The sequence below is a fragment of the Protomyctophum parallelum genome (genome assembly GCF_964188405.1).
Source record: "Protomyctophum parallelum genome assembly, chromosome: 20".
Classification (NCBI taxonomy): domain Eukaryota; kingdom Metazoa; phylum Chordata; class Actinopteri; order Myctophiformes; family Myctophidae; genus Protomyctophum; species Protomyctophum parallelum.
The window spans coordinates 20,577,166-20,604,441 of NC_139718.1; the positions used below are offsets into that span (position 1 = coordinate 20,577,166).

Consider the following 27,276-nt stretch of genomic DNA (forward strand, 5'->3'; position numbering starts at 1 on the left):
TCCAGCCTTTTACAATGACACAGCACGTTGTAACATTGCAGAGGGAATTTTCTTAATACTGTCAAATGCTGAATTGTCATCTCTTGCTCCACTTTTTAATATTGCATTTCTCTCTCTTTTTTTCAAAATAGATAACACTGAAAAAACAAATTCATTTGACCTCTTGGTGTAACAGCAAGATGGAGGAAATCTTAACAGAACAGACTGCCAGGGGTGGTTGTCAGGACCTAGGAATTCCTTCAATTGATCTTTTTTCTTTTTTTCTTGTTGTTCGCTTTTAAGGAGGAAAAGAAATCAGTAGTTTCAACAACTGAAAACTCTTTGGTTGTGAGATGGAGCTGGTTACGGGCTTGATTCAATAGCCAGCAGCTTGGTTGCCAATGATTAAAATCATACGATTATGTTAAAGATTTGGGAATTGTATTGTCAATGGTATTATAGAGAAACATTGGCACTGATTGGATTGCTTTCAGTTTCCAGCTTTTGAAACAAACAAGAGGCATTCCCCCAGTTGGACGAACCCACCCCATTAAAATCAATTTCCTTGAACTGATTCTTTTTACTTTCAGCTTACGATCAAAGCACGTTCTGGCAGACTACTGCGTTGCTATTGGCAGTTCAATTTGTTCTTGGAAGAGTAAGTCACAGTCACACACCACACACACACACACACACACACACACACACACACACACACACACACACACACAGAAAAAAATCTAAAGTATAATAAAATCGTTACAAACCAAAAACACAGGAAATAAAAAGTGAACAACGGTTGCTCAAATGGCTGAGTAAAGGGCAGATAAGGAAAGAAATTATTTCTTTTTCAAAAATCAAAATAAATTTCAGGAAGACAAAACCATGGCACATGTTTAGCTGGTCAAACGACTGCTATTCTTTTTGCATAGAATAACTATGGTAGCCCTGCAACATGGCAAGAGCTACCCTGCTCAAATCTTAGGAGTGCGTACCCACTTAGCCATTCCTAACTGCGCCATCCCGGTTGGAAACTTGGAAAACATAAACGACCGTCGATAAGGCACTTTGATTTCTAGACTCTTTTTTTTTAAAACTTCTCTGGATGTTTGTCCAACTCTCTCAGCACAACCTCAATCTTATAACATCCCTATAGAGTTATCACTGTTTTGGTCTTCATTTTCCTAGCCAATAATAGCCATGGTAACACAGCGTTCTTCCTAACACCCTCCCTCCCCCAAAATACTGTTTTAAACTCCCCCCACTTTTTTTTTCTCTTTTTCATATTTTTTTAACTGCAAGTTTGAGTATAAAAAGCTAAAATTGCCAAAAATATATTTTCTTTTGTCTTCTCCAGCACCCTGTAAAATTGTCTAATTTTGTTCTCTTCTGTATTTATATATGCAATGACAGGTATCTACATTATATACATATATATATATATATATATATATATATATATATATATATATATATATATATATATATATATATATCAGGTATGTATAAAGCAATTTGAACAGGCAGGCATGGCTTTCACATCCTATTTTTTTTTTCTTGAGAAAATACTTAAAAATAAAAGCCCACAGGCTCAGGAGCTGGAATAGCATCACGCGTAGGGAGTGACACATTGTGGATGCGCTTTTACTTTGAAATGATTTGTCAAGTGTGACAAAAAACAAAGTTAACTGATTAATAAAAGTGACTAAAATGTATTTCTCTCATTTGCAGGTCAACTTGTTATCATGCCAACCTGATTATTGTGAAAAGGTTAAAAATTAAGTCAAACACACAAAACACCAATTGGCCAAATGCTGAGATGCAAAAACAACAAAAGAGAGAAAATCAAAACAAAAAGTCCAAACAACAAAAAGGCAGAAAATGAAGAGAGGAAAGCATGAATGTGCAAAACCTCCCTGCCCAGTAATGTACTGTATAGCATCTTGAGTTAAGCCCAATATAGATTCTGTTGTACGGGCCAGTAATGTACTGTATAGCATCTTGAGTTAAGCCCAATATATATTCTGTTGTACGGCCCAAAATTGCCGATCTGCAAGCTTACCATGCATCAAGGCTGCAACACGTTGTAGATCGACTATTTCTGGCTTTGTGACACCACTGTACGGAGCATAAATTAAGCGTTAGTGTTAATTGTCGGTGTGTCACTTCTTGGGAAAGCTAGAGCACTGACGAGAGAACAATCTTCATCTAAAATGATCGGCTGTCTTTTTCCAGCTCAATGCAGGCACAACTTCACACCCTTTCCAAACTCTAAAATTACCAAGAGAGCCCTCTGCAAGTTATAGATATAATTCAATAGGTAACCCTTTGGCTAAATATGCACACTAAATACTTTTTTTTGTCTTTTAGATCACAGCTCATAATGCATTGAGATATTTTTGACTAAATACATCAGGCACTGTATAATGGATGCAGTGTGGGGTGGGGGGCATAGTCATGGTCAGTAGCTAGCAGGTTATATGTACTGTTCCAATGTCCCCAAAACAGCAACACGTCCTACGTTCGAAATAGTATTAATAAAAATATGTACTCCTCATCCCAAATCTTTCCCTGCCCATCCTGGCCTTTCCTAGCCACTTCCTAGTTTCATCTACCTGGCCTGACGAAATTCTCTCACATAAGCTTGAATTTTCTCAGATCTAATAACCTGTTTTTTTTTTCTTCTCGCTAATTCTTCAAAACAACGCTACTTAGTGAGATTTGAATAACAGAGGCATTGAAATTAAAGTGAAGAAAAATGACTCAAAAGAGAGAGAGAAACAAACACAGAAATCATAAAAAGTTCCATTTGCATCAATTTAGCCATGCATTTAAAAAAAAAACAGACAGCTGTTTTCAGCAGCACACCCAGAATGTGTCGGCTCATAATTATGTTTCAGAGCTCAATAACATCACTACTGTACATTAAAATGACAAGACAAATATTAAACAAAGTTGGTGTGAGTGTTCTCTTTCCTTCCATTTCTTTTTCTTAATAAGCAGGTGTTGGACCAGAGTGGAAGGTGGGAGGGGCGCTGAGGAGTTTTTTTAATTGTTATTTCTTGTTTGTTTTTTAGGAGACAGGGTTACACATTAGAGGGGAGTTATGTCATCATTATGAGACAGCATGGTTTTTGGGGTTCGGCTCCCATTTATAGCATTAATTTATATGGATGAGGTCACCAAATCACAACATTCTAGAAGTAGGGGATTTTGAGAGGAGGGGGAGGTTAGAGGGTGGGTTTGGGCGGGGGTCTTTATTGCTATATAATTCAGTGCAGATTCATGAGTCAAAAACAAACATCCACCCAGGATATGATTCATGAAGAAAAAGAAAGAGAAAGAATGGGAATTAAACTCAACAAACAGAGAAAAATAAAACAAATGAAGATCACAACTTGTCAGGTTTTTTCGTTGTGTCTCTATGAAGGTTCTGTGTTCATTTCTTTTTTTTGTCGTCGTTTTTTCGTCAAAACAGGTTAGGGTAACTGTACGGGGCAGGCGCCTCTCTCTTTCTCCCTTTCTTTCACACTTGCGTCCGAGAGGCTAGCAAAAGGCAATTACCAGTTAACTGATCAGCAGGCAGGCTTGGGGCAGCTCGTCATTGGGTGAAGAGGTCAGAGGTCAGAAGGTCATGTGTTAGTTGCCGGTGGCGGCTAGGTGGTTAGAAACAAAAAACAAAAACAAACAGAAAAAAAAGATAGAAAGGATATTAGTGTCAGCAAGAAGAGACTGGAATGACATCATTTTAACAATAAAATGAATGCAATCTCTTAATGTGGCTCCCCCTTCTATTAGCTATTGTCTCCCGCCTAAAAGAGACAAACCCCGCCTACGTCTGGTTTTAATCATGACGCCGTAGGCTATTATCATGACCCCACAACTACTAAGCCCCCACCCTCAATCAGTTTGCTAAGGTGGGTTTCATTCAAGCGCTACATTATTGCCCCCAAGTACCAACAAACAGAAGCAAAGAGGTGTCACAAAACGGACGGACAGACAAATAAAATAGTACATAAATCTAGTGTTTTAGTTTCTTTCGAGTTGGAATGCAAGTTACGCACAGTGTGATTAGTGGTAAGGAGGACTTGGAGGTAACTAATGTTATGCAATGGGTAACAGTGACTAGGTGTTATGAATATGTGCAATGAATAGATTAATCGCTGTTTTCGATTCTCTCTTTATTTATATATAAGTATATTTATATATTTTATAATGTATATACAGGAGCATAAATACATTTGCTATAAAATGTTCAAATATAAAATGACAGTACCTCATGTACAACTGAAAAAGCATAAAAAATATTTTGTCTGGATTCCTATTTAATATTTTTTAATACACTGGAGAGAATTGCAAGCTACTTCAGCTTATGTCTGTGCGTGTGTTTGTCTTCCATAGCAAAAATAAAATCCATAAAATGGAAAATGCAAACTCAGAGGCAAGAAAAAAATTAACACAAGGCAGCAGATAGGCTAGTAAAATCCTCTGTATTAATTTATCCAGCTGTACTTGCAGAGAGTAGTACTAATGTAGCCAAATGGACCCTTACGCATCTCCTTGGATCCCCAAATGGACCCTTACGTGTCGATGTGGGTACATTTGTGCCCTCTTAGAGTTAAATGAACACTGAGGATTTCACTGTGTACTGGTGTTCTTGCCCTACTCTGGTTTTCCTCTCTAAGCTGTACAATGTTCAGCTGCTTCACTCCAGCGCTCCTTATGAGCGGAGGAGATAAATCATGTATGGAAACAGAGTCTGCCCTCTTTTAGGCTCTAATCTCACATCAGAGGAATGTCATAAAATAGCTTAAACACTACCTGTGTAGGTGCTACCTGTCCTGGGCCCACTACCATGCACAACCAATGCTTTTTAAGATCACTTTTGCTGAGCTTCAAAATGTATACACTTCTAATCTATCTAGACGAAACACTGTAATGTAAACAACATGTGCATACCACAGTCAACCATTTAGCTGGTGTGATGTATGGGGTAGGAAAGGTGGTGGTAGGAAGAAATAATAATAATAATAATAATAAAACACGACAATATAAATTCCTGACTAAGGCATCATCAAGGCATTAAACAGAGCATTGCAATACAAGTCAATAGCAGAGTGTGTCTTAAAGAGACTAAACTGACCTCTGTCAGCGGTCACAATCCTTTGGTAAGGATGGACCCGCGTGTCATGCCGTCTCACTTTAGTAGCCATTGCACCTAGATCGTAACAGGTCCACAAGGTTAGAAACCATTCACTTTGAGGGAGAGAAAAGCCTGACTTATACTTCATCGCACGGCAGTGTCACATGCTGAAATTTGCAATTTTGCAAGCTTGTAGATCTGCCATTTTCAGCACGTGACACCGATATACGACGTCATATAAAATCAGCAAAACAGTCATCTTTTACAGTAATCACATTCACATTTTTTTTTAACCACGTCATTTATACTGCTCGGCTTATACAATAATACACAGGACAATAACAATAACATTATACAGAATATAATACATAGACACGATACAGACATCTTTTTTTACGGCTAAAAATGTGGTAGAAAAGAAATATAATACACTTTTTTTAACTTGGTATTTAGAAATGTATAACTTAAGGTAACAATTCCACAGTGCTCAGGGTTGTTCAGAGGGTGAGTGGGTGGGGCAGGTAAAAGGCTCTCAGAGAGTGATGCTTTGGGCGGGCGGGTGAGTGGGTGGGGCAGGTAAAAGGCTCTCAGAGTGATGCTTCCCGTTGTGTGGATCCAGAGGGGGGGCTGAGGAACATTTAGGTGAAGTCCACTTATTTTAACTAATAAAAAACACTTGAACCCCAGCAGCCATATTCTGGTGGCAATGTGGATGCTGGACACTTGGATACGTACTCCAATATGTAAAAGCCAAAAGTATCTTTGCCGAAGAGAATTGGTGTAGAGGGAAAAAAGTACAGAGCCAACTCGGGTCTAATTTACTAAGCCTATAAGTGGCTAAACAGAGCCAGACTCTACCTGCCTGCCTCTTTAGCACCATCTACCACTCCCTGTCAAATCCTAATCTGCCATTTCACCAGTTCTTAAATTCCTATGATGATCGTTTGCTTGCTGATGGCCGAGGAAGTCAGTTAGCAAATGCAATTTGTTACAAATTACTTTTGTGTGGCATCTTTCTGTGGCAAAACAAAACTATAATGTGTCAACACTTCTGTAGGCTATAGGTTCCTGTAATGGGTGGAGGGAGGCAAGTGTGCCTGCCATCGCATAAAATGTATACCGGTATCTTAAAGGCTGAGATAGCAGAGATATGAAATATGGAGAAGGCAAAGCTCTAATGCGATGGCTCACTATGAAAAAACAAAAACTAAGTGTTGCAAAAAGCTATCAAAGGAACTCTGGAGTCTGCACAGCAGGTTGCCGTTCTAGCACTCTGTAGGTCATATCCCTCCAGCTTTTATGCAACAGCGTCAATATTTTAGATTTGGTTTTGCTGCCAGGAAGGATGGCCCTTGTCGGCTCTGGTACGGGGCCAAGGATTGAAGAGAGATGTGGCTACTGCCATATTTCTCCTCTCTTCATTACAGTGAAAGCCTTTAGAGAGATTTGTGTGCGGAGCCTTCATTGGCTAAATGGTGGGCAGGGCCATTGGACCCGTAACACGGGTCACTGTGACGACGCCCCGATGCAGCAGAGCAAAAACTACACTCTGTGCCTGACGCAGTACGGGAAAGGGGAAAATAAAAGATAAATAAAAAGGTGAGCCCCTTTTGAAAGAAGTTGAAAGAGTGAGTTAGTTTGAAAAGGTTTTATTCTGGAGTTGTGAGGGGAAAACCAAGTGTACAAGCTTTGACTGACTTGACTACAGAGCCACCTCCATGCTACTCTGAAGCAGGAGATGGCATGACGTTTCGTTGGACTTGCTGCAGCCCAGCCTAGGTACAGTAGCAAATACATATCAGAAAATATTGGGTTGCGCTTTTGGAGGCGAGTGTAGTGTAGTTGCTTATTAAAGGCTTCCTTCCAAATTTTTTAAGTACTCATGTAGCCTAGTCACTTAATTTGGGCTTGTTTTCATAGACATGGTTGCTTATTTCTCTCGAAATATCTGGCAACACTGGCAAAGGCAAGGGAGCCAGTTGTGTAAGCATGCAAGCACGCATGCACGCACATGTGTGTGTGTGTGTTCCACTGGGGCCTTCTGTTGCTCAAGGCACCAATCGATGGCGTGAGTAAATAAAATGCACTAAGCTGGTGTAACCCTGCGAGTTAAAGAGAGAAAAGCCAGTCAGCTGCTCTTCTCTGTTCCAACACACACACACACACACACACACAATAGGGGAATAGCACTTTGTGTGTCCGATGGTACAGTCCGCACCTGAGGCGCAACACACCGTTAAAGGGAGGGGAACACCCGCCGATAAAGGCATCTTGTTTGCGTTGCATGTACTGTACATCTGGTACAATTTAACAGGATTATCATGCAGACATGACCATTGTTGATCTGTCTATATCAATATATTGTATATATCTATATATACACACACACACACACACACACACACACACACACACACAGTACACACACAAATATATACTGTATATGTGGTCAGCTATATATCTCTCTTTGGTATGTGTTAAGTTTAAAGCACTGTGGAGCATTCGTTTGACATTAAGCGTACGCTTGACATACAAACTAAGGGGGAATGTCAGGTATTAGCGCTGGGGCTAGAGTTCAATAGGGGTGAAACTAAGACAGTGAGGCATAGAGGCTGGCAGGGGGAAAAAAAAGGAATTTAATGAACATCCCCAACAGGAGAGGGGGGGGGGAAGAGAGAGAGAGAGAGAGAGAGAGAGAGGACTTTCTGCAGGCATCAAGGCCTGGCTGCAGAGGACAGCACAAAGGAATGATTTCAAAAGCTTCAGAAATCCGAGGGGATCTAGCAGCAGACTGGATATGCCTCCAGGCCAGTGCATGAAAGGGTTAGAGTGCAGGCAGTGGTGTGCGCGTGCACACATGCGTGCGTGTGAGCGTGTCTCCTATCAGTGTGCCCGCTGCGGATTGAGGCGCTTCCTCTCGATGTGAACCTTGCAGAGCAGAACCATCCTGAGAGTGTTGACTGTTAACTGGGGAAGTGAAACGCTTACAAACAGCCTAGTTTTAAGACCTTGAATGAACAAAAAATTATAATATCCTTCGCCCCCTCCCTTTGCCTTTGTCCGTGACCACCAACCACCACCATCACCTCCACCCTTGTGAGTTTGTCTGTTTTTTTGTTTTGTTGTGTGTTTTTCACTCTTCAGGTGGACACGACATATTTACCTTTCATAAAGTCCTGACTGTGGCTCATGGAAGCCGCGTCCAGCATCCCAGCCCCGGCGTAAAACAAGCCTTCCTGTCCTGGCTGGGAAAAGCCTGCGGCTGCTGCACCCATGCTGCCCCAGGGCCTCTTACCTAGAACCCCACTGTGCTCGATGGGGTACTCCAGCAGAGAGGTGGGTGCCAGGGCGTAGGGGTAGTCGTAGGGGGAGGTGTAGATGAGCCCGCCCTCGGGGCCGGGAGGCATCAGGGCGGGCGTGCCATTGGGCATCATTGCTGCCATCTGCGCGGGCCGGATGATGTTCATGATGGGGCCGCCGCCGGGCGTCGGGGGCCGCATGTGTGCCTGTGGAGGCAAGACTTGGCCCGGGGGGCCCGCTATGAGGCGCTGGCCCTGGGCGGCCGCTGCCGCTGCTGCAAGAGAAAACGCAAGGGGGGCTGCCATAAGCCAGAGAGTGAAGGACAGCGGAGAGGGAGAGGGCGAGAGAGAGAGCGAGAGACAAAAGACAAAGTGTGGTGGTGGTGCAGTTGATTATAATTACAGGTGAGGAGGAAAATAGCGAGAGGGAAAATACAAAAGCAGGAAGGAGGAGGAGTGGCAGGGAGAACAGGGGAAGAGGAGCAAAAAGGGAAATTAATCCATGCAAATGATCACAGTGTTGACCCACAGAAGCCACAATCTGCTGCAAAATGACATAACAAAAAAACATAAAAGCCCTTACACCCAAAAACACAAAAAAGCATACAATGCAGCAACTGCAATCATCCCAGTGCAAGGCTAAAATTCAAGCATACCAATCACCATGGCAACTAAGACTACACATAAATGTATTGCAGTAATAGCAGTATGTGATCAAACAGGTTTCACAACACATGGGAGGAGGACAAACAGAAATGGATCAATTCACCATAAAGAGGAGAGCTGGGATCACACATCAGGGTATTGGAATTTGATATGTGGTCATAATGCGGATGTGTCATTCTTAAGTTGTTAGCCATTTCAGTAAACGTTACTCCTCTCGATGGCCAGCAGTCCATTTCTGTTCGGGAAACACAAATAAAATGCATTTCCAAATGGTGTTGCATTTCGTCGCTGTCAGGCAGAAACCTTGGATCTCCATATTTCAACATTTATTTGTCTTCCATAAATTAATTCCCAATTTACATGCCATAAATACAGGCACCAGGTTCAAAGTGGTTACGTCTGTATTTGGGATTTATACATTTTAAGCAATGAAAAATATTACTAAATACTTGTACATTGGATCTATTGCAACACAGGATAATTCTATTATTTCCATAACAATTTATAGTTGTGGACATACAAGGTTATTTTGCCCAACAGGAATGATTTACGACACATGCGCATACCCAAAAGGTTGCCAGAACGAATGGTTCACACAGTAGATAATACAATGTAATTACAATGGTCAAGTAATGGGCTAAATAATTCATCCTAAATTGCTCAGGTCTATACTTATACAATTAGACAGCCAATTGAGTTTCGCAGCTTCATTTCATATTTATAAACTTGAACCATGGCATCTCTAAAAAAACTAAAATTAAATGCATTATCATTAAAAACAAGTAAACAACACAGAGCAAAGGTCCCATTAACACCACCAAGCAGCCACCAAAGACGGAGGCTATGGGCCTAGCATTGGGCATAGCAGTGGCAGCCATTTTCTGGTTCTGTCCTTCCAGACCCCATTCATCTTTCCCCATAGATTTCCAAAAATATTTATAGCAATTATTTTAAGCTTAGAATCAATAAAGCCATCCATGATCCTAGTGAATCATGACCAAGGCAGACACAAAGTGAATGGGGTCTGGATTGATGGAACCAGAAAATGGCAGCCACTGCTATGTCCCATGGGCTATGCATTTACACAGAGGGACCAATACAAGGAAACAACATATGTGCGTGGTCCAGAGACCAGAGCAGTGTGGATGCGTGAGCTACAGTGTACAGCTACGGTCATGCAGAGACAAGCGAGTGGGATTCATCATTCTGCAGTGCACTGAATGCATAGAGGGTATACCCATCTTAGGAGTGACGCAGAGCAATTGCATTTGGATGGCAGGGGAAGGGGATGGATGGATGGAGGGACGTATGAAGAGAGAGAGATAGAGAGATAGCAAAGGGCGAGATTGAGGCTGTGCTGCGTGTGTTCTTCTTTGTTTGGGTGAGTGGACACAGGAAGCGTTTGTATCGTTTCCGAGAATAGCTTCATGATGTTGTGTGTATGTATCGTTTCAGAGAATAGCTTCATGATGTTGTGTATGTATCGTTTCCGAGAATAGCTTCATGATGTTGTGTGTATGTATCGTTTCCGAGAATAGCTTTATGATGTTGTGTGTATGTATCGTTTCCGAGAATAGCTTTATGATGTTGTGTGTATGTATCGTTTCCGAGAATAGCTTCATGATGTTGTGTGTATGTATCGTTTCAGAGAATAGCTTCATGATGTTGTGTGTATGTATCGTTTCCGAGAATAGCTTTATGATGTTGTGTGTATGTATCGTTTCCGAGAATAGCTTCATGATGTTGTGTGTATGTATCGTTTCCGAGAATAGCTTTATGATGTTGTGTGTATGTATCGTTTCAGAGAATAGCTTTATGATGTTGTGTGTATGTATCGTTTCCGAGAATAGCTTCATGATGTTGTGTGTATGTATCGTTTCCGAGAATAGCTTCATGATGTTGTGTGTATGTATCGTTTCCGAGAATAGCTTCATGATGTTGTGTGTATGTATCGTTTCCGAGAATAGCTTCATGATGTTGTGTGTATGTATCGTTTCCGAGAATAGCTTCATGATGTTGTGTGTATGTATCGTTTCCGAGAATAGCTTTATGATGTTGTGTGTATGTATCGTTTCCGAGAATAGCTTCATGATGTTGTGTGTATGTATCGTTTCCGAGAATAGCTTCATGATGTTGTGTGTATGTATCGTTTCCGAGAATAGCTTTATGATGTTGTGTGTATGTATCGTTTCCGAGAATAGCTTCATGATGTTGTGTGTATGTATCGTTTCCGAGAATAGCTTTATGATGTTGTGTGTATGTATCGTTTCCGAGAATAGCTTCATGATGTTGTGTGTATGTATCGTTTCCGAGAATAGCTTTATGATGTTGTGTGTATGTATCGTTTCCGAGAATAGCTTCATGATGTTGTGTGTATGTATCGTTTCCGAGAATAGCTTTATGATGTTGTGTGTATGTATCGTTTCCGAGAATAGCTTTATGATGTTGTGTGTATGTATCGTTTCCGAGAATAGCTTCATGATGTTGTGTGTATGTATCGTTTCCGAGAATAGCTTTATGATGTTGTGTGTATGTATCGTTTCCGAGAATAGCTTCATGATGTTGTGTGTATGTATCGTTTCCGAGAATAGCTTCATGATGTTGTGTGTATGTATCGTTTCCGAGAATAGCTTTATGATGTTGTGTGTATGTATCGTTTCCGAGAATAGCTTCATGATGTTGTGTGTATGTATCGTTTCCGAGAATAGCTTTATGATGTTGTGTGTATGTATCGTTTCCGAGAATAGCTTCATGATGTTGTGTGTATGTATCGTTTCCGAGAATAGCTTTATGATGTTGTGTGTATGTATCGTTTCCGAGAATAGCTTCATGATGTTGTGTGTATGTATCGTTTCCGAGAATAGCTTTATGATGTTGTGTGTATGTATCGTTTCCGAGAATAGCTTCATGATGTTGTGTGTATGTATCGTTTCCGAGAATAGCTTCATGATGTTGTGTGTATGTATCGTTTCCGAGAATAGCTTCATGATGTTGTGTGTATGTATCGTTTCCGAGAATAGCTTCATGATGTTGTGTGTATGTATCGTTTCCGAGAATAGCTTTATGATGTTGTGTGTATGTATCGTTTCCGAGAATATCTTTATGATGTTGTGTGTATGTATCGTTTCCGAGAATAGCTTCATGATGTTGTGTGTATGTATCGTTTCCGAGAATAGCTTCATGATGTTGTGTGTATGCAGTAATATCAGTAAAGCTTGTGCTAGCACAGTTAGTGATCGAATGTCTCTTATTTGGCATTTCGTCTTCAATTTGGTCAGTGAGGTTAACAGATTAGACGTGTGGTGTGTAATCTACATTTGTACGTTCCTGCTTAGATACGTGTGTGCAATATGAGTGTGTGCGTGCTTACGTGTCTTGATGTTGGTGTCTCTGTATGTCCCGTTGAGAATCGCCAGCTCCATCAGCTGCATCTTCTTCAAATTATCCTCTCCCTCCGCCTGGAAGACAAAAAAAAAAAGAAGAAAACTGTAAAGATACATGTGCATTAACAAACCACATGCTAATTACATACCAGTTAAGAAGTCAACCCCCCCCCCCCTTCACAGCCCATTGGAGACAATCAGTGTTGAGCGTTGTGGAAAAGGGGACAGAGATGCGGCTAAACCCTTTGGTCTGTTCTCTACAAACACCAGTTGCACAGGGGTGAGATGTTGCGTTGGTTGGGGCCTCTGGCGAAAACAAGAGATGGCGATAAGCAGAAGCAGTGCCTCCATGGCAGAGTGCTTTCCGTTGTCGCTAAACCGCTGACAGACGTTAAGAAGCGAGAATGCATATTCATAATCCATATCAAGACGATAATTGCTGTAATTTTCCTTTGTTCCCTTGCGCGCAATCAAATGTGCAATAACCACCCCGGCTAATGAAAGTCCCGTCAATTAATGTTTGGATAAATAAATACAAAAGCAGCAGCCACCATCATTATCACCAAATTAGGGGACAGAAATTATTCACAGAAAGCAATTAAGATAGTACCCCTCCTCCCACTCACATCCCATTCATCCATCCATCTACACAACCCCCCCCCCCCCCCCCCCCTCACTTCCTCTCCCCACCCGCTCCATTTCCCCTGAAGCTGGCGAGCACTCAATAACCATGACAACGCTAAAGCCCCAGTGATTTTCCAGGTAATACATCATAATTTAAGCAGGTCCTTGTGTGTTAGCCACTATGCAATCTGAAGGGCAGAGACAAAAAGATGGACAGACAGACAGACAGACACAGCCTTTTTACTTAAATGCTAAGTTATTACAGTGAGCTTGGCAGGGGCTTTGGTTTGCTACAAGGTGAGACAATGTTTAGGAGACTTGTTCATACGCAGAGTTACATGCATGCACATTATGTACACTAAAGCAGTGGTTCCCATCTTTTTCTGTATCATGGCCCACTAGGGGTCCACCACTCTGACCACTTCGGTTGGGCCACATGCATTTTTCAGAGCATGTGTATTTTAATGACCAATTAATCGATTGTGTTTGTGTTGCACCTTGGATCAATGAAAGTAACATTACTGTACAGTAGTTACTATTTTGATGTCGTGGGGTAAGTACTGGGAGCTGATGGTAGGTGTTGCGCTCCACCTCCGCAATCCATCTCTCAGAGGTCTAGTGCATTGTAACGGCTGATACCGACAATAAGCCTCTCAGACTTACGTAGTCATTGTTTATCGGTATCATTTAACGCTCGATAAAATGTTAAGTGTTTTGTAAATTAATTGCAATATCCCACCAGCACAGGTTGGGCACGCACACTTTGATGTGTGTGTGTGTTGGAGAAATTCACAGTTCAGCAGCAGTGCCTTCCTATTCAGGAGGCAACGCAAGAAAGATGTTCAGAGTTAAGCCCTCCCCTGAGATTCCTCTTCAAGGTATAGACCGTCTGTGGTGTGTGTGCGTGTGTGTGTGTGTGTGTGAGAGAGAGTGTGAGAGAGAGACAGAGACAGCAAGAGAGAGGGGTCCGTTGAGCACTAGAAAAGTGAGTCAGATAAAGAGTAAGGCTAGAGCTCCACAGTAGACCGGTGTGTGTATAAGTGCGTACATGTGTGTAGATGTGTCAGGTTAGTGCACTTCACAGCTCCCACTTAAGGTGAGGAATCTCTCTCGCTCTTCCCTTTCTTCTACTAAGGACAGTGTTAAAGCATTGAAGTGGCAAACATATACAGTATATATACATATAACATATACAGTATGTCCAAAGTCACAGCATTTGCCCCTGCTATTAGTCAATGCACCAGTCAGTGGATTTATTACTCATTGTGGTTTTCCAAATATCAACCCAAAAGTGATCTCTCTCTCACACACACACACACAGGTCTCCACCAGGGCAGGTTGTGGCCTCCTGGTGGCGCTATAATAGGCCAATGTGAACGGACGCACACACTCACACACGGACGTGCAAACATACTCTCTCCCCATGCCTTCGGCCTGGTGGAGACAATAAGCACCACTTGCCCTGCTGAGCTGTGACGAGCACACAAGGCTAATTAAACATGACCTGAGTCCCTGGCTAACAAGGCTACAAGGCTAGCAAGCCCAAAGGAGAGGTAAGCCCAAGCCCAAAGGAGAGGTAAAAAAAAAACTTCACAGTGCACACTGACACACACAAAATATATATATATATATATACTGTATAAATAATTTAGAACACAAAACCACAACGTACCCGTTACAAGCCTCTATTGCATGTTTGTTGGCATTGCAGAGTTAAATCAAACCCACAACCATGCACAGGTCTACAGAGCTACATAATGCTAAAGAAAACAAAAAGACTAAACAGACAAACAAACAAATACAGCAGATGAATGACTTGACATCAAGGGCAGAGACAGATTTTGTTTCTATTCCTGCTCCCGTCTGTCTACAGTGCATCGCTCTTCTACCCCTCCCTCTACCATCCCTCCCTCGGTCTCGCACTCTCCAAAAACTGTGTCAGTGGTTCTTTGGAAGTCAGCCAAATCTGAGAAATGACTGAAGGGAGGAGAAAATTCACAAAATAAACATGAATCCACTAGCTATACATCGTGGGGAGGTGGCTGACAACATGTCAAATGATGCCCTTCTATCCTGTATGCAGAGCTATAGAAACCATAGCAGTTATTATACCCATTGGGTGGTTTAACATGGATCATAATATCTAGCAGCTCTGTCCAGAACTCCAGTGGGATACCTAACGCTTGCCAATAGTAATGTCCGTACCAGGTTCCAATTTAGTGCTAATCGATTCCTCTTTTTTTAAGTGCACAGTGCACACAAACCCCTTCAATTACGTAAAGGGATATTTCACTGTCAAACATGTTTTGAAAGTGAAATAACCTTGCAATGTATTCTTAATGAAATTCTAACCCGGCATCCACTATTAAGATAATAGTAATAGAAAATACAGCAGTTCTCACAATGAGTTGGGATGTGTTGAGCCTGTAGATTGGCTATTTTCATATAAATCAAGCTTTTCATAGTATAGAATAGACACTGTAGGAGTAGGTAGTCAATGCAAAATTGCAAACTGGACAGTGTCCATAGAAGCTGGGCTATGTTGGACTGAAACTGAATAACTGCCACTAGGTTTGCCAAGTAGCGACATGTGGACGCAGAGCTTTTAAAAATACATAGAGAACAGTGTATTCAAGTTGTGGAAGTAAGCGATTTGTGGGGGAGGAAGAGGAGAGGGGGATGTCCTTGACAAGCCCATGCTGTGTGTGTGTGTGGTGTGTGTGGGGGGGGGTCTAGCTGTCCATTGTTCAGAAGCAGTATTATGCTGGGATGAGAGTGTGAGTATGAGAGCTGCCTGGTGTCACTGTGTTCTTGTGTATGTTTCCGTGTGTGAGAGTGTGTGCACGTGTGTGATGTATGATGATGGATCTAGAGGGGTGGGGGGGTTAAATGGGCGCTGGGGAAGAGCGTGCCATCATCCATCCACCTCTGCATAGGTGGCAGAGCGCCTGTTGAGACCAGAACGAGGCAAAATAGAGGGCAGCGAGAGGGGAAGAGCACAGATGCTGCTGCAGCTAGGATGAGCCGTGTACTTGTGTGTGTGCGTGCATGTGTGTGTGCGTGCGACAGCGCGCGTGTTCTCTCTCCGTTCCCGCTGATACAGCGCCATCCCATCAGTACACGCAGTTTGTTAGGCAGATCCCACACAGCCAGGGAGATCATTGCTCTTTTACAACCAGAATGTGTGCAACCATTTCTCCGTCCAGTAAGTTACAGATTCCACCATTGCTGCATGTACCTGCGTTAGTCCCTTCATTTGGTGGATAGGAAGTGTTCGGGTTGTGCTGAATGACGATGACTATCCCAACATTCTTTGGCCGTTCACCAGTAAACAAAAATGTGTACTGTAGTAAATGTGTCATTTCTGAAACTAGTCTAGTGCAGTCATCTAGTGCAGTGCTCATTGTCTGAACTCAGAGGCCAGTCTATGACTGGTTTGTAGTGTGACATCAGTCTCCTCCATATGTTGGCATATTGAAGAGGCACACACACACACACACACACACACACACACACACACTAGAGATGCCGCGATCCGATTGGTTATGGGGACGATATCAGCCAAAAAACGTCATCGGGATCTGATCCGACTACAGCGACTCCGCTTCAGTACTTCATTCCATCCAGCATGTAGCAGTAACATGCAATGATCAGTGTTACTGCTAGTGCTACTAGCAGGCTATGCTAGCAGACAGCTAGCTAGCTAGCCAGCCAGCAGGCAGGCAGCAGTGGCACGCAGCTCGCTTGAGTGGCAGTACAAGCTCGAGCGCAGAGCAGAGCAAGCAGCAATGTCAGCCGTATGGGAGTATTATACGTTATAAAATTAAAAAGACCCAACAGCCGAGTGCAAAACTTGCCAAAATAAAGTGCTTGATTCCCCAATCCCCACCCTGGCAGGCAGCAACAGCAGCAAAGTTCTCCAAGGACAGGCTGACAGCTGAGCATGTCGAAATGCTCATCTTCTTAAAAAATAATCTCCCCAACAGTTTTGGTTGACAAAGTTAGTTGAGCAATGTTTGTCAATACTACAGACCATGCTAATATGCCTGCTAATGTGCTACAACAAATGCTATAGTGTTATTGGTTACAATGTGGAACACGGACAGACAATGTGCAGTGGACAGTGTGATCAGGGCAGGGGTCCCCAGCTAAATGATGGATAGGAACCCAAATGGACCCAACTCAACCTCCAGTGGAAACGGAAGTCCTGAACAGGCAGACCATCATCAAGCTTCACCTGCTGAGACACACAGAACACAAGGCGGACGGTGCAACGACTGTGACGTCACACAGAACACAAGGCGGACGGTGCAACGACTGTGACGTCACACAGAACACAAGGCGGACGGTGCAACGACTGACGTCACATCAATTAAAGTGGTAAATCAGGGGCATGCAAGTGTCGTAGCCGGCGAGGACTGGTTAACCAAGTAAAGAGAGGTACTAGGTAGCGCACACACTATGAATGTTTTATGAAGAGGAGGAAGGACGAGCAGTTGGATACTTTAACATGGCTTTACTCAAGATGTCATCACAATTAACCTACTCCTCCACAGCCAGTACACTTAGTGCGCGTGTGTGCCCATGCGTGAATCCAGAGGATAAATAATGGGTGTTGTGTGTAGGCAGGGTGAGGCAATGAGTTGCTAGGATTCCCGGTGGAGAAATGCTTACCGGGTTACAGATACAGGGATGAGAAAAGGAAGTTTTCCTTTACTGTCCCCCCACACACACACACACACACACACACACACTCTCCTGTCTATCAGTGAAAAGCCACTCAATAATGCTGCTCTATCCACAGGAATCAGATTCAATCAATGAGGCCTATTTGTGAAATCAGCAGAGCGGTAAAAGCTATCAGGGAGGGAGGGAGGAGGGAGCTGTGTTCCACTGCCTACCTGACAACTCTGTGGATGCTAAATCGCAGTCATGCTTCTTGCTCTCTCTCCTCGTTCAGACACTGTACGGATATAACTAAACTGTTTCATAGCTTCGCAGGCAGGCGTAGGTGCACGCAAACGCACGCACCCCCCCCCCCCCCCCACCACCAACATCTGTAATGGAATCAATACAACTTAAACAGCTATGAAGGAAAAAACAAAAAATCTAGCGCAATTGTGTCCCATACGATGAAAAACAGATGTTAGGCTGTCTGACAGCGTTTATAGATACACACCCTCGCTCTGACCCTTAAATCCCCCTAAACCCCCGAAAAACCCCTACATCACCCACAGATAAACAAACAGGCGCCTGGATTAGGGCGGAGACGCTTTGCTCACGTCTGCAACACGAGTCATGGAGCCTTCGTTCATATCTGGCAAGAAGAGACAGAGCGCCTTTGAGGCTGAGGCTTGCAGAGATAGAATGACGATGAGAGAGACAGACAGAGGGAGGGAAAAGGCTGAATTAAAGAGAGTAGGAGGGAGAGAGTGCGTATGTTCAATAGATCACTTGCGATTTTCTTTTGAGTTGGTCGAGATGGCGCGCGCGAGAGAGAGATGGGAAGATGAGCGGAATTGTGAGGAAATATGAAAAGAAGAAAGAAAATACAAGACAGAGAGAGTGGTGAAAACCAATTTGTACGTTCCCAAGTGGGCTGACACTGTGGCTGGAGGGCTACTTTCTTCACAAGCCTCTCTGCCAGTCATCACACACACACACACGCACGCACGCACACACACACACACACACACACACACACACACACACACAGTCAGATGGAAAACATATGTCCAAAACTTTACTAATGGAAACAAGAAACCGTGTTCCAATTGATTATGTAGTGATTTAGTCACCAACTCTTGGTAGTACTTCATTGGTTATATTTTTTGCCACTTTATCCATATTTTGAGCATGTTCATCAGAAAATAGCGTAATCAACATTTCTTTACGCTATTGTCACGATGCAACACATTGCTATAGTATAAATATGGAGATACAAGGTTTCTGCCCGACAGTGATGACACACACACACACACACACACACACACACACACACACACACACACACACACACACACACACACACACACACACACACACACACACACACACACACACACACACACACACACACACACACACACACACACACACACACACACACACACACACACACACACACACACGTCGGGGCAGGGTCAGGTACTCTCCAAACTACTCCAATTACCTCAGCAGTAAACACCTCTAGCCCTGCATGTCTCCAGAGACGCAAGAAATGTAAAGAACTGGGGAATGAGAGAGAGAAAGAGGAGAAAGGGAGAGAGTAGGGGGAGGGGGGCAAAGTGCAGTGGTCTGAATAAGGTACGTAGTTGTTCTAAAAGTGTGTTCTGGGGACCCCCAGGGGTCCTTGATGGAGTTTCAGGGGGTCCCCTGCAGAATGTGGGCTTGTAGATCTGCTATTTTCTAAAAATTGGGATTATTATGTATTTTTAATTTTTGAGGGGCTCCTATATACAGCTTTTTGTCCTAACTTTTGTGCCAAAACATTAAATGCCATTGACAATGAAAGGAGAATTTACATCATGTGTCTGAGCAAATCAGTGCCCCTCACTTCACACGGGTGTGATATTTTTATTTTTTGGTTGAAATGTAATGTAAAACATTTTCAGAAGAGGATCGATGGCCAAATACAGAACCACTGGATTAAAAGGAAAGGAGGAACTTGAGCATTGAGGAGAGGCGGTACGTGAGGGAGAGCAGAGAGAAGGCGCGGAGGAGTGGATGACTTCATGTCGAGGGGGAGGCGACTGGCATGTACGGCAGCTGGCTTTTCTCGCTGCCGCAGTCCCCCACCACCGTCTCCCTCTCACTCCTTTGGTTCCCTCCCAAACTCTAACATCTGGAGGAAAATGATTACTCTGTCCGCTCTGCCAAGACGACTTATCAACAATTCCACACTCTTCCAGAAAAGAGAGGGGAGGAAGGAGGGGAGGCAGTGATGGAGGCAGGAATGAATAGTTGTAGCGAGCCATAAAACACCTCCCAACTAAATGACTAACTGACAAACTGAAAGTTTAAGCGATTTTAAGTCCACCACAGCAAACCTGTAAAGAGGATTGAGAGAAAACAAAATGAGAAAAAAGAAGTCTCAACTGAATCGCAAACGATTTGAAAACAAACAACTCCCATGTTCTCACAGGCAAGGTTGTGAATCAATTGGCTATACCACAAGGCAAGACGCAAGATGAAAAAGTTTAAGATTTTCGGTCTGATAAACAGCAGTGTTTGAGAAAGAGCAGGACTAAGTGTGATGTTTGTTCCTTCTCAAATCTGCCCTTGCTCTTTCAAAAGGCTATTTCCTTGCCAACCCCGTCTTCACTTGGCTCTTGCAAGTGCATCTACCAGAGAATCGGGCCTCAACTGTATTTTTCCTTTTCCCTGAAGACTAACAATGCAATCTCCTGCAACTCTCCTCTCTGAATGTCTCAAACCTTCACAACACTCCCACAAAGCCTCTTTATTTCCCCCTTTACTCAACTCTCTCTCTCCCTCGCTCTCTCTCTCCTTCTCACTCCCAGACAGTGTCAAGTTAGCGGCAGGCACTATTAGTCATGCTAAACCGTCGACATGCTAGCTCATTAGCATAGAAGTGAACCTGGCTCCAGTCAGATTATTACAAACACAGCACGGCTGCTCCGCCCCATTACTGTCAATCACAGCTCATACCAGAGCCATGCAATACTACTCCCCTCTTTCATCTTCTTCACTTGTTACATCACAGCTAAGCTCATGAGAGTCATGCTGTCATGCTGCTACAGCAGCAGATGGGAGACACGAGGACATCCATAATGTGGCTACATGTGTTTAAATAAAGTTCTGCAAAGTTACACCCCATAACTAGTGGAGTCTGTAGTCAGAGCCTGTAAAAGTCACTGATGGTTGGCATTGGCACTGCAGCCACTGGATCTATGGGGCTTATTACAGCCGTTTATTGGGCCAGACAGGAGCCTTGGTGCTCGGTGGCAGCCCCATCAATATCAACTGACACACAATATGGACAAAGGCAATGTCCCACCAAGATGCGGCAAAGGGTGGAAAACATCAAGGGAAAAAAGTTTATATTTGCCGGTTTTGTTCCACCCCTCTAGCTCACCCTCCGAAAAAGAAATTTAGAACCATGATCAAAAGATGTGTTGGTTTACCATTCTGTTTGGTTAATTGCATTTTGTGGCTTCTATATAAAATATAACTGATATCAACCCGGAAATCCCATTGTTCCTTTCAAAGTAAAAGGCTGATTGTTGTAGTGTAGCGCCACTTTGTCACCCGTCTGTACTATACAGCACTGTACTCAGCTTCCCATCATGCACCTATGCACAGTGGGAAGGTCAACAGCACCACTTTGTCACCTGTTGGTACCCTAAACAGATATGGGGACACATTGCTGTTCCGTGGAGTGGCTGCACCACTCAAAAACATTTAGAACAATAGGACAGGGGGATTCTGAGCGATTCTTGTTCATCCTCTGAAACCGGATTGGATTCCATGTTAACGCAACAGCTTTAGGAGGGGATTAAACTTTGTATAAATAACCTAGAAAATATATACAGATTTAGCGACATGATTCAGATGGATACATAATGAAAGCTGGTTGGCCTGTGTTGGTTTTTGACAAACAGATGATATTATGGACCAACAGCAGGGGAGACAGAACTTGAAACCTGAACACGAGATGTTGAGAGATGAACGGGATGTTGTGTACAACAGCCCCAAACACGGTAAGCTCTGACAGACAGCTGTCTGACTTTTATCTCTGTCATCCTAACCTCATTCCCCAACTCCCATATGAAACAGTCGCCTGCCTCAACCGCACAACACTCCCTGCCCCCACATCAATCTCCTCTTCATCCCTCTCCTCTTCCTCTCCCTCCTCCCCTTTAGTCCTTCCTCCAACAGGCCCGCCAGACGAGGTATTGTTCTGTCGCTGTGATCCTTTAATGCCATCCAATCGAGCGGGGTAATATCTTGAGGGGATTTGGCCGCGGATGATTTGGGAGCTTTAAATACTGCCGTGGGATTTGCATCAGATTCAGAGATCCCAACTCTGAGCCGATGGTCGGAGGCCTTCTCTTAAACCCGTGGATCTACAACTCGGACGAGCCAGGACCTGTAATTCATACCTAGAGCCCACTGGGATGTAACCCCAGACCTGAGCCCTGACAGCCCAGCTAACCCAGGTCTGGGGAGCCGTTTAGATGAGATATTGGTGAAAAGCTGTACGATGTAGGGTGCAACCCCATCTTCCAGCCACAAAGCGCTGTTGAACTCTCTGCTATGGTAAGAGCCAGGCTTGCAATTCTGTCAGGGAGGCCTCGACTACAACTCTCTCTGTGCTCATGGCTCAAATGTGATCACAGAAGACTATATATGGAACAATCTGTGTGCGGTTCTTCACAGGGCAGAGACAGATCGCTGCTTTCATCGTGATCCTGCTGGCAAACCGGTGCTTAGTCTATTAGGGTCAGGACACCACCACAGACACCACGATGGACTCATACACAGACGGTCATTAGTCATGGACTGGGCTGAGAAAAGTTAGGAAGTTGTGAACAGGAGTAAAAAAGATAAGAAAAGGCCATTCTGAAGACAAAATAAAAAAGAAGCCCATACTGGCAGCTTGTTGAGGGAGGTGTTAATGTTGCTAAAGTGGCCTTTTTGGTATTATAACAACACTTCAGAGAAAGTAGAATAGCTGAATGCCTTTGATAAAATGAATAGTTTCGTTTTTTTTGCTGGTGAGCTGCGTTGTACTTACAACTATCGACAATGTGCGAGAGAGATAATTGCAATAGGGAGTGTGTGTAAAAGACAAGTGAGTGAAAGAAGACGAAACAAAGACCAAACTCTGTACAAATGTAACCAAATGGACCCGGAAGGGTCAACTTGGCTTGTAAGTAAACACTGAGGATTTCACTGTGTAAAGACCGTAGGAGGAGGAAAAGAAGAAAGAAAGAAATAACTGAAGAAAGGAAGTGGGCAGAGTGGACTAGTTGGAGTTGCTTTTTGAAGTGACTGAAGTCATACTTGGCAGAGTGAAGCATCACCAGCACAGCCTGCAGCAGATGAATGTGACGGGCTGCCTTTGGGCTCTCTGAATGCAGAGCTCCTCGCAATCCTATTTTCCTCCCAGAGAGCTGCGACACACAGTGGCAGAGATGAAAGCTGTGTGTGTGTGTGTGTGTGTGTGTGTGTGTGTGTGTGTGTGTGTATATCCCAAGGGCACTTCCCAGATGTCAGACCCTGGCCAAAGTTGGACCCTTGGGGATGCCCAGAACCTTCTGTGGGTGGACGATGGATAATGTGCACCGTATGGATGCTTGTGCGTTGGGGTGTGTGTGTGTGTGTGTGTGTGTGTGTGTGTGTGTGTGTGTGTGTGTGTGTGTGTGTGAGAGAGACAAAATGTGCATAAGACTATATTTGCAGTAGACTTGGAGGTGGGGCAGCGCCCTAAGTGCACTCCCCACTTCACCCACACACACGCATGCATGCACACAGCACAGTACACACAATACTACATTTCCTTGCCCCCACTATAAAGGGATTAAGGGGACCTTCAAAGAGGCAGAGAGATTGGCTAGGAGCCTGCAGGGCCCCTCCCCCACCAGGGCAGATTAAAGCTGCCTCTGCCTACCCCAGACTGGGCCAGGATGCCCAGAGACCCCCCCCCCTGGAGAAACCCAACACAACCAGGTGGATTAGGATAGAGGTTATTTTATAATGGGTGGAGGGGCCTGGGTGAGTAGAGACCCAGGTAGAGTACACACACACACACACACACACACAAAACACACACACACACACACACCTAAATTAACAGGACAGCACTAGTGGGGGTATTTTCTAAGCGGTTGGAGGGGCGACACCGGGACACATTGCAGAAAAAAGGCCATGTCACTTGGGTAGTGGGTACCAAGTTTAAAACCTAAATGAGGGGAGGAAGGACAAGAAACAGAACCGAGGCCCCTTGGCACAAGGGTTAGAATAAGATGGATTAGCAACCGTACTAGCTATAAATAGAGAGGAGGGAACCAAATGCACGGCTGATTAAAAAGCAGAGGTTTGGTTAAATGACATCATGAGAGTTGATCGGGGGGTTCACAATGTCACGGGACCATGTGTAGGGGGGAACAAACGGAGCGGACCTAGTATAGAGCCCTAGTGGACCCTGGTTAGTCAAGGGGTTAGGTTAAATCACTATGCCAATTATGTGTTGGCACGACCACTACCACTTTCTTTAAAAACGGCACACAAGACAGCAGGTGGGAGAGCTGAGACGGTGAGATCGTGACCTTACATGTGTTTGTTTTTTCCCACATGCCCATCAGGGAAGAGCATCTCCAGGTTTTCTCCTGGCATGTGTACCTCAGGAGGGGTTTGATGGTGCCTCTGGGTCCAGAAATGTCTTTCCAAAGAACTCTCTTGAACACAGTGTGTGGAAGCGTGCCTCGCTGTCAGCGGTAGGGCCAAGGGATTAGTGTGTGTGTGTGTGTGTGTGTGATGGAGAGAGAGAGAGAGAGAGAGAGAAAGTGAGAGGAGGAGCGAGAGGGGGGAGACCAGGGAGGGCAGGCCTTGGGCAGACTGCTTCCCACCGGGAGTACCTCCTCTTGAGGTCAGAGCCACCTGTCTGCCCCCTGGGAGAGCACGGGAGCCGGAAGATAAAAAGAGGGATGGACAGATGGAGACTGGGAGGAGGGTGACGGCAGGGGAAGGACGCTCGGACCAAATGGAACCGACATCGAAACCAAAAGCTCAGAGGCCTGGCTCATGGTAAGATATGTACTGCCATTATGTGTTCCGCAACTAAAAACATAAAAATGTTAAGGGTGCTGCATTAAAACTTTCTTAGAAGAAGAGACAGAATGCTATTTTTTGCATGTCAACATGATTTATGAAGACATGGTTTATTTTTTTCACAAAGACGTCAGTAGCGTCACCACGAACACTTTCGTCTTGCATGACTGCCACGGTCACGGCAGACAGCTCAAGTGATGGGTTTTCTAATCCACAGGAGCTGAAGGCCTTCAAAGTCCACCGCGTATACATTTGAATGGAGGAGAGAGCCAGAAAACAACCCACAACCACAAGAATAACGAGGCAAACCAGGAGTGAAGCAGAGAGAGAAAACACAAGAAGAAGGAGAGCGAGAGAAAGAAATCAGGCAAAGAAATGGGACGTTTGACAGACCGCGAGGGAACAAACGCCAGTGGAAGGCGCGAATGTTCCCGTTCGCCTAGTGAGATAAATACCATTAAAATGAGCCACGGCAAACACAAACAACAAAGGGACTTCTGTTGTTATAAATTATGCATCTGCGTTGTAGAAACCTTATACTGGCACCACAGTGAACATGACAAATGGCAGCATAGCATCGGAAAATATATGTTTCTTTCTCCTCTGTCTTTATGATTCACAGTCTGAGAGAGTAGCCCTAATTAAGGAGTGAGAAAGAAAGAATGGGATTTATGGGTGGGCGAGAAGAGAAAGGAGGAAGTAAACAATGCATGCATAAAAACATAAGACAACCTGGTGTCCTAACGTACATCACAGAAGTGATCATCACTGAAGCAATAATCACCCTCTCCCTCTAGCAGAAAACACCTTGAGCGGCCCAGGCCGTAGCGTAACGGTCTGGGCACCGGACTGGTGATCCAGTCGCGGTGTGCCGCGGGTTCGACTCCCGGACCCGACACGGCCTTTACCGCATGTCATCCCCCCATCTCTCTCCCGTTTCCTGTCAGCCTACTTTCTATCCCTTAAAAAAAAATCAATAAAGGCGTAAGCCGCAAAAAAATATCTTAAAAAAAAACAAAAAAAACACCTTGAGCGCACAAGACGGAGTTCTGAGATTATTGATATCAAAACCGATCGCATTGCTCCACAGGCTGGGAGCTTCTGTTGCGCAACACTCAATGTTATTTTCCGGTAGGACGCCGTCAATACCTTGTCAATCACTGTATGTGTGTGTGTGTGTGTGTGTGTGTGTGTTTGTGTGTGTGTGTGTGTGTCAGCACTGAACATGATGTTGTGTGTGGGATATTAAAAGCAACTGAAAAATATTTGTGCCGTTGATAATGTATTTTATAAATGTGGACTCAAATAAAGGAAGTGTGTGTGTGTGTGTGTGTGTGTGTGTGTGTGTGTGTGTGTGTGTGTGTGTGTGTGTGTGTGTGTGTGTGTGTGTGTGTGTGTGTGTGTGCGCACGCCAGTGTGCCCGTTTAGTTTTTTCCCCCAGCATTCTACTGCCACTGTGCTACAGATGATGGCTGAGTCTGAGGAGAAAGGGGCTCCATTATTGTTATTTTGGTTTGTGCTATACTTTCACTCCATTTAGAATGACCATCGATGCAATTGGCGGGGGGGGCTGAGATGCTACAATTATCAGCGGTTAAGATAAATGATAAAATGGAGACAATGGATAACAGTGATTGTGTGCGTGCGTGCACGCACATCTGCCCGAGAGGGGAACAGGCCAATTTAATGGAGAATGTGTGTGTGTCGGTTTTCCATGTGTAACCAGTCACCCTGATGCGTGTCCGTGATCGCTATTGGCAGACGCGTCGGAAACGCGACGTCCGTTTCCTGCAGGTGAAAATGGAAACGGGTCAATTTCAATTCTTCGTATCACTTCATTCATTAATCAGAGGGGGTGGGGTTCTCCTCTCACGGGACTGTTGTGTCAGAGAACTGCAGAGTATGTGTCTGGGGCACATGGGTGTGGCACGTAATGGAGCAGACGGGCTGGACCAATAAGTGGAGAGAGAGTGATACGATGAAGACATGAGTAGAGAACATGAAGGAGAGTGGAAGGGAGAGACGGGGTCAAAGGTTAGTCTCCCCCCAGCCCCCCCCCCCCCCCGCCACCAGAACAGCCTCTTGCCGACGAGACCACGCTCGCACATGCGCGCACGCCCAAACACACCATAGAGAGCGGGAGGGGTGGAGTGCGGAGAGATGCAGCCGTGGCGACTCAAGCTTAGGTCACAAAGTCAAGGAACCCAATTAAAAAGATGATTAACATTCATGCGGGAGACGGGGTGTCTACGTGAAGGTGGGATGGGCTTGTAAGGCAGACACAGACACACACACACACACACACAGTGAGCGAGTACTGCAGTGCGATCTGGACCGTTCTAACTAGGGCGTCCAGGGAGGTGGGAGATCAGCAGGTTAATATGAT

General features: G+C 44.3%; 1 protein-coding gene across 1 annotated transcript in view; it reads right to left on the bottom strand.

Annotated features, from left to right (window-relative positions):
- Positions 1-5,085: 5,085 nt before the first annotated feature.
- The window catches only part of qkia (QKI, KH domain containing, RNA binding a), a gene marked incomplete at its 3' end in the record, with an annotated part of 83,483 nt that continues 61,292 nt past the window's right edge, over positions 5,086-27,276 (bottom strand). The window contains 4 exon segments of the mRNA XM_083792636.1: positions 5,086-5,100; positions 5,103-5,197; positions 8,286-8,720; positions 12,458-12,545. Coding sequence (XP_083648762.1) covers positions 5,086-5,100; positions 5,103-5,197; positions 8,286-8,720; positions 12,458-12,545 — 633 coding nt within the window.